The sequence below is a fragment of the Manacus candei genome, unplaced genomic scaffold, assembly GCF_025592945.1.
Source record: "Manacus candei isolate 608988 ecotype Guabito, Panama unplaced genomic scaffold, ASM2559294v1 h1tg000070l, whole genome shotgun sequence".
Lineage (NCBI taxonomy): Eukaryota > Metazoa > Chordata > Aves > Passeriformes > Pipridae > Manacus > Manacus candei.
Window position 1 is genome coordinate 1,220,074 of NW_026138118.1, and position 12,439 is coordinate 1,232,512.

At 47.2% G+C, this 12,439-nt stretch overlaps 2 protein-coding genes across 3 annotated transcripts in view; one reads left to right on the forward strand and one right to left on the reverse strand.

Annotated features, from left to right (window-relative positions):
- Nucleotides 1–191: 191 nt before the first annotated feature.
- RHCE (Rh blood group CcEe antigens) lies at nt 192–11,251 on the reverse strand. Of its 2 annotated transcripts, XM_051807298.1 has the most exons (11): nt 11,237–11,251; nt 8,690–9,185; nt 7,371–7,557; nt 6,996–7,146; nt 6,231–6,372; nt 4,726–4,883; nt 4,155–4,292; nt 3,812–3,942; nt 3,074–3,153; nt 1,983–2,056; nt 192–1,685 (listed from the first exon to the last, which is right to left on the reverse strand). In XM_051807298.1, exons 2-11 carry the CDS (start codon nt 8,823–8,825, stop codon nt 1,659–1,661), a joined length of 1,224 nt encoding a protein of 407 aa, XP_051663258.1. In that variant the 5' UTR covers nt 8,826–9,185; nt 11,237–11,251; the 3' UTR covers nt 192–1,658. The 2 variants fall into 2 exon arrangements, with proteins under 2 accessions (XP_051663258.1, XP_051663257.1); XM_051807297.1 differs by lacking the exon at nt 11,237–11,251 and having other exon boundaries at nt 8,690–9,343.
- Nucleotides 11,252–11,694: 443 nt separating this feature from the next.
- MACO1 (macoilin 1) overlaps nt 11,695–12,439 on the forward strand; it is a 29,341-nt gene continuing 28,596 nt past the window's right edge. Inside the window, exon 1 of the mRNA XM_051807285.1 lies at nt 11,695–12,025. Within this exon, the coding sequence (XP_051663245.1) occupies nt 11,946–12,025 (80 nt within the window). The 5' untranslated portion in view covers nt 11,695–11,945. The remainder of the gene's footprint in view (nt 12,026–12,439) is intronic.

Here is a 12,439-nt window from a genome sequence, read left to right on the forward strand (position 1 = left end):
AGTCTCTGGCAAGTAACAACTTACTGTTGCTGTGGGTGACACTGGAGAGGCACAAATTAAATAGTGGGTCTAGATGGAAGTAGCTCATCCACAATGCTTGTGTTCAGCTATTTTCTAACCACTGTGAGAGAAAAGGATGGAATTCTCTCTTCAGATGGAATTCTTTCTCTGGAAAAAGGTACTGCTCAGATAGGAAGAGTTCTGATCCTGTGTCTGCCCCTTCCTGTGCATTCACCCAGGCCAGTTGCTCAGGAGATCAATGGTAAGGGAGATGGAGTAAAATATTAGTCACTTAAAGACAGAAAACAGGAGTTTGTGTTGCACAAGTTATGTTTGGTTGGTTCCTGGGAAGTGAAGAAAGTGAAGAACATAAGCTGGGCCTGGATCCCACTGTTACTCACGGAGTAAGTGGTGAGTTAACTGTGAGGTAACACTCTGTGTGTCCAGGCTGGTGGAAGCAGCTCATTAACTCAGCAGATCACTGGCTCCTTTGTGACCTAGAAACAAAGAAAACTGGCCCTTCCTCTGCAAGCAATTTTTTCATTACTTGGAACCTGTTTCATTTCTGTAACTGTAGTGACCTGCTTTGCTCAACACCTAAAGAATGAATGAGGTCAGTGAGCATCAAAGAACAGCCTGGTCCTCAATGTCATGGGTTTCCTCATTCATTTTTAACAAGTGTGCTGAATAAACAAAAACAATCACATTTTCACTTCTTTATTAGGTAAGCATTTTGGAAAGAGTTTTTTTCTGTGTCAGCTATTTTTGAGACAAAGAACAAACGCCGAGGATCACAATCCACTTACAAACAAGGGTACACTTGCAGAGAATCCTCTGTGTGATTAGGCCCCAGAGTCCCCTGCTTGTCTTGGAATAAGCCACTTCCAAAATTGGGTCTTGGCATTGGTTTCAGGCGGCTCTGAGGATTATTCCCTCAGTCCCCTCAGGTGGCAGCTGACCCTGTGGTGGTACAGGCTGTCCCTACCCAGACACTGACCTGAGCTCTGCTCTTATTTTAGATTTGGCAGCAAATACCAAATTGATTTCAGGGGCACCATGCACAGGAAGAACAATTGAACCTCTTGCCATCTGAACTTCCAAATAGCCCGAGCCAAGTAATGACAGATTTGTCTTTAAGCAGTCAGAGAACTCAAGGAGTTCAGTCTGGCAGGATGCAGAGTTTGGCCCAGATCCAGCTCACCCATCAAATCCTTCCTTAACAAGGCCTTCAACAGAATCAATTTAGCTTAAAAACACGTAGTTGAGTATTTTTCTAGATAAAAAGTGCTCCTTGAAAAATTACACTTTGAAATACATAATTTTGGCTTTTAAAATTGGGAGCTAAAAATAGTTTAAAGTTTCCAAGCATTTGGATTGATAAGCCATTACAGCCATGAATGCAGTCAACCTTTTTGTACATATCTTATTTAAGGTAAGACCAACAAAGCAGAAAAGCTAAATGCAAGTTTGCATCTGTGAATTTACACTCAGTATCTTTGGAGAATAACTAGTTTAATATTAATTTTTTGTGCTTCCATGGGGATGGCTTTTGTGGGCCTGGGAACTGGTATTTCAGTGCTCTTTCAACCCATCATAGCTACTCATTTTCTCTAGTGACAAAGAGGAAAATCTTATCTTGGTCAGCTGGGATCTTCCACTCAAAATTCAACAGCCAAATGGGGAAACTGTGAAGACAAACATTCTTGTGTCAGAACATTTTATGCACAAAATCACTGTACAAAAAACCCCAGTGGAAAACCTGATTAGAAGCTTATTTTCATCCATTTCTTTGTTCTGTAATTCAGATACAGCATCTCAACGAGCACCTAAAGGTGCTCAAGGCCTGTGTTTGTGCATCAAACAAAATGTGCTGTGAAATGGAATATCCCCTTTTTTTTATATGTTTATAATTCAAATACCCAAAGTTCTTCATCAAGGTGCTAAATACACTCTCACACAGTCAATTTTACATTTAAACTTACCTCCCAGTAAAACTGGTCTTCGAAGTACTTTGATACAGGGATGATCTTAAGCAGTCTGGTGTTCAAGATAAAACCTATTTGTAAAAACAGATGTATCTAATATAAATATAAACGTCAGGAAAAGGGGAAGATTTTGTGTAACTGGAAGTTTCTTAGTAACATGTATCCAAATGTAACACAGATCAAAATACAAAGTCAGAACTAAATGCTTCAACAGAGCCCCTTGACTGAAGCTGACCTTTAATACAAAGAGAGAAGCTTGCTAGGATCAAGGCTTATTGATATTAAAAATTAATTGCTTTAGGTAAAACCCAATTAAACAGCCTGCTAAACTCTAAAACTACAACAAAAATATTAACTTCTTGCATGAAAAATGCCTGTGTATTTAAAGCAATCTGGCTTATCAGCACTGTTAGCTTGGGGTTTCAGATGGATATATCTCAATTTTTAAACAGTTGGTTAAGCACTGAATGTTTGGTTCTTTTAGCTGAATAAAAATCTGCTCAACTTTTTAATTACACTCAAGGTAATGCAAAGGTTTTAGATCACAAAACAATCATTTTAAGAGTGTGTTTCACAGCAATTTTCATCAGCCATTTCTGTTTTGCTCAAGACAGAATTAAGAGCTCTAGAAAAGCAGCAGCTGTCACAAACCAGAACATCACGTGGGAGCCACGTGAGCCCTGCTGATCCCAAACCACTCCTGATCAAAGGCCTGGTGCTGGAATGATGCAGCTCCTGACGTTGGTGAATCTCTGCACATTTACACCAACTGGCATAAGAAGTGACAAGCCCTAAATAGCATTTTCTGTCACCAAGACAATACCCAAATGTAAAAATATTTTCATCTTCACACATCTCCTGTGTGAAATGTGAAGGCAGCTGTTAAGCCTGGGTTAAAATAAACTTGAGCACTGAAAGAATGGTGCTGCTGGGTTATTGATGTGCAATACATCTCTTCTTCAAGAGGCTGGCTCTGAAGACCCCCTGGCATTCATGTTTCTGTGGCTGCTTTACAAATAACTTACCCAGAGAAACTTGCCCTGAGGGAACACTGCAGAAATTACTGGAACCTGTGTTTCAATACTGACCTGTGATAAAACCTGTTATCAAGGCAAGGCTGATGGTCTGGCAGAGGGCACCAACGTGAAGAAGGACCAAATAACCCAGACTGAAAAGGAAAACAAGTGTTTCACCTTTCACAGTTGCTGAATTTAGCATCAGGACTGTGAATGAATCTGTATCTAAACAGTATTTTACATCAAAACCTCTCATCAAAACTCTGTTATTCTCAAATCTCTCTGCAGCTGCAGTTGGATGTTTTAGGAGATCCTACCAGAAAACTAATACAGACTTCAGGGGACATATTTTGTCTTTAGAAACCATCACTGTGGTACTAAAACTTCACTAAATTTGTTTCAGTAAGAACATGACTAGAAGTACAAGGCCCTCATGCTGCACTCTGATTTCTGCCTCCCCTCTCTTTGCACACAAAGCTCCCCAAAACACCACAAAAGCTAAAATGAGTCTTGAAAGGAGGCACATTCCCAGCTTTCAGCTCCCATTTCTGCTGTATTTAATGTCAAATAAAAAGGGAGACAGAAAAGAGGACCCAAAACTGATACAAAAGTTTTGATCCAAAGTCTGCTCAACTCTCAAAGCCCTTTTTTTACTGATCTTTTGGACTTCAAGGACTATCTTGGCTTATCTGGTATAAAACAATTTATCTGTGATGACACTCAGGCTCTCTGTAGGTATGAGAACTCTTCTCAGGGCAGCTGCAATAATGATCATTTAAGCTTATTATTTAATAACAAAAATTTAAGTACCTCGATGAATTAGTCCATTCTCTTATGACTAAGAGAACAACTTGGGCAAGACCTCCAAGCACAGCAGGCAAGCCAAAGGTGAAATGAACTCCAGAAGTATCATGAATTTTGAGAGGAGGATTCAAGCATCTCTGGGAAGAAGGAAAGATTTAATTGTTGATAATTGCATATTGTCTGTTGCAGACCTAGAGAATTTGCAAGTTCCAACCCTACACTCTCCTCAAAGCACCTCGGGTTTCTTAGTTTTAATCTCTTTGAAAAAGAGGTTTCCCTTGAGGTATCCTACATTGGAAAAGAAGTTTTCACAGCTTATATGAAAACAACTTCAGGTTTTGGATACTACCTGTAAACAGTGAGATCCTAATATGGTGATGGCACTGCCAAGCAGACCCAAAATCATGGCAATCCAAGGATGACTGATGGTCTCTGCTGTAAAACTAAGGGTGACCCCACCAGCCAGTGCTGCACTGTGGATGTGAGTCTGTAAAATAAAATAAGAACATGGAGTTAAAAGACTTTTTATTTAGTGATAAAACAAAGGGGAATGGCTTTGAATGGAAAGAGTGAAGGTTTAGATTATATATTAGGAAGAAATCCTTCCCTGTGAGGGTGGGGAGGCCCTGGCACAGGTTGCCCAGAGAAGCTGTGGCTGCCCCTGGATCCCTGGAAGTGTCCCAGGCCAGGTTGGACGGGGCTTGGAGCAACCTGGGCTAGTGGAAGGTGCCCCTGCCCATGGCAGGGGTGGAACAAGATGGGCTTTAAAGTCTCTTCCAACCCAAACCACTCTGTTACTCTGATGACTGTCAGGCTGAAAGCCTGGACTTGTTTTTAGTTAGCAGCTGTTATATTATCAGTGTATTACTGAGATTAACAGAAAAATCTTCTCCACGAAGGGATTTTCTCTCGTGCCTTACCATTCTGAATTTCCCATCCTTTGAGGTCAGAGCAGACAACAGGAAGGCAGTTACAGCACTCACTGCAAGGGCAAGGTAGGTGTTGAGGAGTGCTTTCATCCTGGACTGAATGAGCAGAGAATTGAAGCTTGGCCAGAACACCCAGAGAAAGACACAGCCTTGGAGACAAACACAAGAAACTCTCATTACCTGCTCTAAACACATCACATCTGGAGTGCCCACAGTTTGCACTCTCTGTAATTCCCAAACTGTAAAGAAAGGAGAGCAGACAGCCCTGAGAGGCACCTGCTCCTCGGCCAAAAGTTCTGCTCCTTTTCATGGAACTGTGGAATTACTGTTCAAAACCAGCTGTGAGAGAATGAAAGCCAGGGAGGAAGGGAAACAGCTCCCATGGTACAAACCACTGTAAAAAAAAAAAAAACAACTGCACTTTGGTGTGTCTTTTGCCTTGGCTGCCAGTATGACTGGTGCTGGTTGTCTTGTCTCCTGGCAGGGTTTGAAGAGAAATGAGGATGAACTGAATAATAAGAACAGAATCCTCTCCACCTCTTTGATGATTCTTCCCAAGGAATTTGCCTGCTCAGTTGCTCCTTTCTACCCAAGTTACCTCAGGAATTATTCAAGAAATAACAATATAATTACTCCAAATAGCAAGCACTTGGTTGTAGCAAGCTGCACTAAAATTATAATGAAGGTTTAACAATGTCTTGACGAGTTAGATGAAAATACTGATCTTGAATTCTCCAGCAAACAAGAACTCCAGGAACACAAAAGAGCAGCATTTAAACTTCTTTTGCCTCGACTGAGCAAAGACTGACTAAGAATTAGACTCTGTGGACCCCTGCAGGAAGATCTTAGTTCAGCAGGTGGCAGTTACACAACAGAAGCCAAGGTAATAAAGAAACCAAATTGCTTCTGTAAGGACAAAGCTGGGGCTCCTACACCTTCAGCCTGTCCTCACTCAGATCCTTTCTGGTGGGCCTGCCTGTATCACACTCCCCACCCTTCATGGGGCTTTTATCTTTTCATTTATGTTACTAGGCAGGGACTGCCTGTTTATATCTCTGCACACCACCTTGCAAACACAACCGGGCCTCGGCCCCAGCTGGGGACTGGGAGCTCTACCAAAACACACGTTAGGACCTCAGCTCTGGCACACAGGCTGCTCACCAACGTGCCTAGACAAGCCCAGTCACTGGACTGTGACAGGGAATGGTTCACCTGGAGAAGGAACAGTTACCCTGGCACAGCCTTCATGCTGAGGGTGACAAAAGCAAACTGAGCCACAGCCGTTGCAAGAGTGGCCTGGTAGGGAACGTGCTGAGAGTCACCAGCCCATTGTCAGAAACCACCAGCCACAGTAGCAGTTTTCTATGCCTGGCTGACTCACACCTGCATTTGGGATTCAAAACCTTCAACCTGCTGTGCCCAGAACCCCAAAAACCTCCCTTATGTTCTCACTGCAACCTCTTCTTCCAGCTGAGGCGCTGGAGCCAAAGACTCACCCAACATGGAGAACAAGTCTGACTTTGGGGTGCTCCTGTTCTTGTCCAGCCTTGGGGAGGGCTCAGGGAAACAGAAGGTGACTGCCAGCCCAAAGTAGGCTCCAAACAGGTGCACATGCATCAGGCTGAGATGATCTCCAACCTGTATCAACAGAACATTCAAATTTGTGGTCTATTTAAGGCCACACGAAGCCTTTGATGCAGTTCCTGATACAGTTGTTCATGTTACCTCCCTATAAGCAACTTATTTTCACAGTCCCTCAGCTTATGCTTGAGTTATTTACGTGAGATGGAGTTATCTGAACTCAGTGCAGCTCATAAACACATGATCCATACATAGAGAGTTTGGGGTTATGTTTGCAGGCCTGATGCTGCTGGACACCATTCCCACTGGAAATCTGCCAGGCTGAACTGGCACAGGGTAAAGTTTAAGGGCAATTAGTGCCTTAGCAGAGGTCAGGGCTTTCATTCATCTGTGGGGTTGGCAAGGCCAAGTGCACTGCACCCCAATCCATCAGATCAGCTCACCCTTCCAGGCCAAAGATACAGGTATAGAGATATGGAGTGTGCAGGGTTTGGAGTTTGATGTCCTTAAATATAATCCCAAAGTCAGACTTCATCTTTTAATGAAAACACAGCCATGATCTGAGATAAAACCCCCCGATGTTCCTGTCAGCAGAGCACCAAGAAACCAGCAAAAAAAGGCAACATTCCAAGGTCCCAGTGAAATTTTCTCCCATGTATTTGGAAATCATGCTACAGTACCTTCAGGTATCTCCTGTTGATCCATCTGCTCACGTAGAAAACTATTAATTCCACAAGTGTCATCACAATTAACTGCACAAGATTAGTCTTCCCAAGAACAGCTCCAGTGGAGATAATCACAGCTGTCATACTTATAAAAGCCTTTGCTATACTGCAAGAAAAGAAAGAAAAGGAAAAAATTATTCTGTATCAGGATGACAGCAGGGCCAATAAAGAATGACATGCAATAAAATGCATTAAAAACCCAAAGCCTTCTAAAATGTCTGCAAATATGACTATGCTAATTCCCAAAAAGGTCCATATAACAAGGCATTAACCTCCATAAAGACCAATCAGCAGTTCTGGATGATTCCAATTCTAACATGAACTAATTACCTTTTCAGAATACCTTCCTTTTCCTCTAGAGAAAAGGAAACTAATAAATCTTCTACCAACACAGAGCATTGGACACCAAGTACAATGATCAGGAGGTTGAATCCAGTGCTGCTAAACCCATATCTTCTCAGAACCATCAGGAAAAAGCCAAATCCAAAAATCACCATGTGGTTGACATCTTGAAAGTCTGCATGACAGAAAAGAACAATAGAGCAGTGAAATTATTAATGCAGACTGGATTTCTGGTTTTTTAAAAAATATATTAAAAATCACAATTAACTAAGAAGCTTCCAGATAAAAATTCAAGTGCCATTTAGTACTTGCAGAGAATTCCAGAGCTTTCTTCCCAATCCATAAGTAATCAAAAAACCAATACCCTCGACCCTGAATTTATTTTTACAAAGTGCTCTGAATGGATGCCATAGGATGGGGGTTGAGGAGTCAAAAAGCACAAGAGAAATGAAGGACATTTAGCCAGGAAATTTGGACATTCAGTTTTCCTGAGGTGAATTTAAAGAGCTTAAGTTGAAATTTTCAGGGAGAGTTACTGTGAATGAGTGCTGATCCATTCCTTGAGGGCATTAGGGAAGAAAAGAGTTACAAAGAGAAACCTGTATGATGCCCTCATAGAAGGAACAGAAATTGCAGGAAGAGTTTAACGTGGAAATCTGCATAAAAGTGGACAGAAAGGCTGTCCAAGGTGGAAGCTCTTGGATCTGTAAGCCTGGAATTGTCCCTGGGACCTGCTAACAGTCATATTCTCATATGGTTGTGCTGGCTGGTTCCTAGGGGAAAACACCAAACTGCTGGGGAAGTAGGTCCCATTTTTCCAGCTGCAAAACAGGGAGGGTCACACAGGAATGTCCCGAGGAATCAGCTCGTATTTGCACAACACCATAAACCTGCCACACACCACGGCCGTGGCACAATCCAACAGCACTTCCAAGGCACAAAACACACCTCCAGACTGTGTTTAAAGCCTTCATTCCACTGTATTAACTTCATTTATTCACACCAAGCATTCAAATGGAAAGTGGTGCCATCCTGAGTTCCCTATTCTGTAACACAGAGTCACCTCCATGGAGCCAAGATTCCCCCAAACAGGCAGCAGAAAACAGACCAAAAATGCAATTTAGCATCACCTGTGTCTTGGTTCACTGCCACTGCTTTGATATAAATAAATTCCCACCACACCAGGCAAGGTGGGGTGTTTAAAGAGCAGTAAAAACACTCTACTCCTCACTGAATCCCACCTCTGCTGCTCAGCACAACAGGAGCAGGGATTATCCTTCCCTCCCCAGCAAGTCTACCAGTCTTACCTGGGTAGGAGCTGTACAGCCAGTACAGACCATCATGTTCTAAGACGAGAAAGTAAGAGCGGATGAGGAAGAGAACTTCCAGCAGGAGGATGAGCCAGGGAACGCTGTGTCGGAAGTTGAGGTAGTTGGAAGACATCGTGCACTCGACTACATCAGGCACAAACACATCAATGTGTTCTTTTTCCTATAAAAATGTTCCAGTAACCTCAAACCAATAGCAAAGGAGGTTTTGGGGGGGGTGGCAGGAATAAAACTCAAAGGGAGATAAAAAGCCCAGGAGGCGTTGGCAAGGGACAGTTCCTTATCTGTGGCACGTCAGGAGCCCCAGTTTACCACAGCAGACATGGACTGAACCCAAGAACTGCTTGTGAATGGAGATACATCCAACTGCCAGTGCTGTCATGCTCCAGGACACCTTCCATGCTCCAGGACACCTTCCATGCTCCAGGACACCTTCCATCCAGGGCTCCAGCTGCTGGTGAGCCTTGCAGCTCAGCTAAAAGGCAAGAGAGGAGAACACGGATTCCCAAGAGCAGGATGCTGTAGTTTATGCAAAACCATTATTTGTTTGCGTTGCTGGTGTCCACCCTGGACCCAATTCCCTTTGTAGAAAGGTGGGGAAGGTCCTGTTGAAAGGCTCAGTGGCCTTGGACACTTCCAGGGATGGGGCAGCCACAGCTTCTCTGGGCAACCTGTGCCAGGGCCTCCCCACCCTCACAGCCAAGAATTCCTTCCCAATATCCCATCCAACTCTGCCCTCTGGCAGTTCAAAGCCATTCCCCCTTGTCCTGTCACTATTTGCCTGTATAAAAAGTCCCTCTCCCTCCTTTTTATAAGGCCACTTTAAGCACTGGAAGGAACATTTGTATCCCCTCAGTATCCACTGTGCTTCTGGTAAACTGAACCCTCTTTATTCAGGCTGTTCAGACTAAAGGATTTTAACCACATCTCAGACTTTCTGCTTTGAGGCCGTTGCAAACTGAGGGCTGAGCTGAGACACCAACAGTACCCAGAAACGGGTATAAATATGCCCAGAAATGGGTATAAAGCTACATGCTGGTGACAGAAACAACTACTAGAAAAAAAAAATATGCAGGAAAATCCCAGTATACCTTAATTTTAGGACATTCCTCCTGCCAAACCAGGATATAGGGTACAATAATCCAAATCCTTGGACTCCAAGGTTCCCTGCCCATGGCAGGGAGTTGGAATGAGATGAGCTTTAAGGTGCTTTCCATCCCAAACCATTCTGTGACTCATACCCAGAATGACCCAGAACTCCATCCACAATTTCACCAGGGTGAAATGAACACAGTGAGCTCTTTTGACACCTGTTTCTAAATCCCATCAGTGTTAACACTCAGGGAAAACACACCAAAGGCGAGGAATTTACCCACGTTTTCCCTCAGGATGACACGCCACGCCGTGAAGCTGATACTCAGATTCACAACTTAAACTCCCTCCCAAACAGAGAGACCAAAGCTCGGTGATCTCAGACAGGGTGATGCACAAAATAACTCCTATATTAGGAAGAAATGCTTCCCAGTGAAGGTGGGGAGGCCCTGGCATAGGTTTGCCCAGAGAAGCTGTGGCTGCCCCATCCCTGGGAGTGCCCAAGGCCAGGTTGGACAGGGCTTGGAGCAACCTGGGCTAGTGGGAGGTGTCCCTGCCCATGGCAGGGGGTGGGACTGGATGAGCTTTAAGGTCCCTTCCAACCCTCCCGTGACTCCACGTTTCTAAATTAGAGCTGCACACCACAACACCCCCATGACTCAGCCAAGGGCCGGGCAGCCTCCTGGGCCAGTTTTAACGCTGTGCTGAGCCCCGCACTGCTCAGACTCAGCCCAGCACCGCCCACCCTTGTGCAGGGCGGCCCATTATCCCCAGGGCGGCCCATTATCCGCAGGGAGGCCCGGCAGGCCCACGGCCCAGCCCAGTCCTGGGGCACCGCCACCAGCCGGGCCGGGCGGGGCCCAGCCCGCGATCCAGCCTCCCTCAGGCGCGGCGCCGCCATTGTTCCCCTCACGGCTCCCACAGACCGACGGGGCCGCGGGGAGGGGGCTCCACAGGGGCCGTAAGGCGGGAGGGAAGCAGGGCGCGGAGAAGCCCGTGCCGGGTTTCGAACCCGCAACCCCGGGGGCGGCGCCGCTGCCCGGCCGTGACTCGGCAGCGGCGGGACACGCCCGGCCCCGCCCCTGGCCGAGCGCCCGCCCCCTCCCCACAGGCCGCCCTTAGGAACTGCTCTCCCATTGGTCGAGCGCCGGCTCCTCCCGGCCTCTGATTGGCCTATCCCCATCTTCGGGCCTCGCATCCTGCGCTGCGATTGGAGCGCTCGCCTGTCACTCAGCTGTGTGCGTTGCTTATTGGCCGGAGCGGCCCATCAGTCACCCCGCGGGGTTATATTGCCCCCGGCGGGCCGTTAGCAGAGGTCGTTCTGTGCGGGCGGCACAAGCTGCCGTCGCTTGCCTTTGCGCCTGGGACTTAGCGTTCCTTTTCCCAGCAGCCGATTTGCCAGGGAGGTTGTCAATCAAGCGTGAGGGGCGGTACCTCGGGGCTAGGGTGACAGAGGAAATTGGGCCCTCCTTCTTCCGTTTCCGAGTGGATGGCTGAGCTGTCCTTTTATTTTTGTGCTCCTCTTCCATTGGGCAGCTTCGTTGTCGGTCACCACGCGGGGCGGGAACCAGCCCGGTAGGACAGTGGGTGGGCGGAGACCAAAATCCGTGCAGCGATTGGCTGGAAAAGCCGTCAATCACAAACCCTTCTGTTTGACTGGCTTCCGCGGCCGTCAATCAAGGGGGTGGGCACGTCGCGCGACAGCACGAGGCGGAACTAACTTTCCGGCGTCCTGATTGGTTTACTGGGCCGTCTGTCTGCGTTTTTACGCTGATCATTGGTTACAAACCCTGTCACTCAGGCAGGGTCAGCTCTTTGATTAGCCAGCGCCGGCGGAGGCGGGGCGCTGCGCGGCGGCTGCGCAAGGGAGGGGGGAGGACGCGGCGGGGAGGGGACGGACCAGGAATTATTTTTATTTCTTTGTTTCCCGGGGAGAAAAAAAAAAAAAGGAGCAAAAAAAAAAAAAAAGGGGGGGTGAGGAAGGTAAAATAAAATAAAAAAAAAAATATAGACCCGGGAAAAAAGGAAGAAAAATAAAATAATAATAAAAAAAAAACCAACAAGAAGCCGCGTCGCGAACCCCCGGCGGGGGCGGATGGTGCTGCCGTGAGCGGGGCGGGCCGGGCCGCGCCGGGCCGGCGGGATGAAGCGGCGGAGCGCGGACTGCAGCAAACTGCGGCGGCCGCTCAAGCGGAACCGCATCACCGAGGGCATCTACGGCAGGTACCGAGCGGCGCGGGGACAGCGGCCCTGTCACCCCCACACACACCTCCCTCACAGCGGCCCCGCCACCGCCGCGGGCCCCCCGCGCGCTTTCGGGGCGGGGGAGCTGCTGGCCAAGGTGCTGCCGGGGGGCAGGGAGCCGCCCTTGGGGGGTTCGCGCACGGCGCGGGGGCCTTCGCCGTGTGTGTCCCCCCGCCCTTCCCCGGGGGTGGTTGCTCGGCGGGGTCTCGCAGCCGGAGGGTCCCGGAGGTTGCCGCTCGCTGCGGCTTCACCCGCACGGCCCGGGGAGGCTCCGCGGCGGGGTCTCGTGTCTGGGGGGTTCCCGGAGGTGCCAAAGCTCCGAGCCGTTCGCTGCGGCTTCACCTGGGGAGGTTTTTCCAGCAGGATCTCACAGCTGGGCGTTTCTAGAGGTGC

Bases quoted from the DNA above. Each gene is read 5' to 3' on its own strand.
- RHCE (XM_051807298.1), bottom strand. From the start codon at position 8,825: ATGTCTTCCAACTACCTCAACTTCCGACACAGCGTTCCCTGGCTCATC. The intron at 7,558-8,689 runs GTAAGACTGGTA...TCTGTCATGCAG, and splicing joins GCTGTACAGCTCCTACCCAG to ACTTTCAAGATGTCAACCAC. The intron at 7,147-7,370 runs GTAATTAGTTCA...CTTTTCTTGCAG, and splicing joins AAGGAAGGTATTCTGAAAAG to TATAGCAAAGGCTTTTATAA.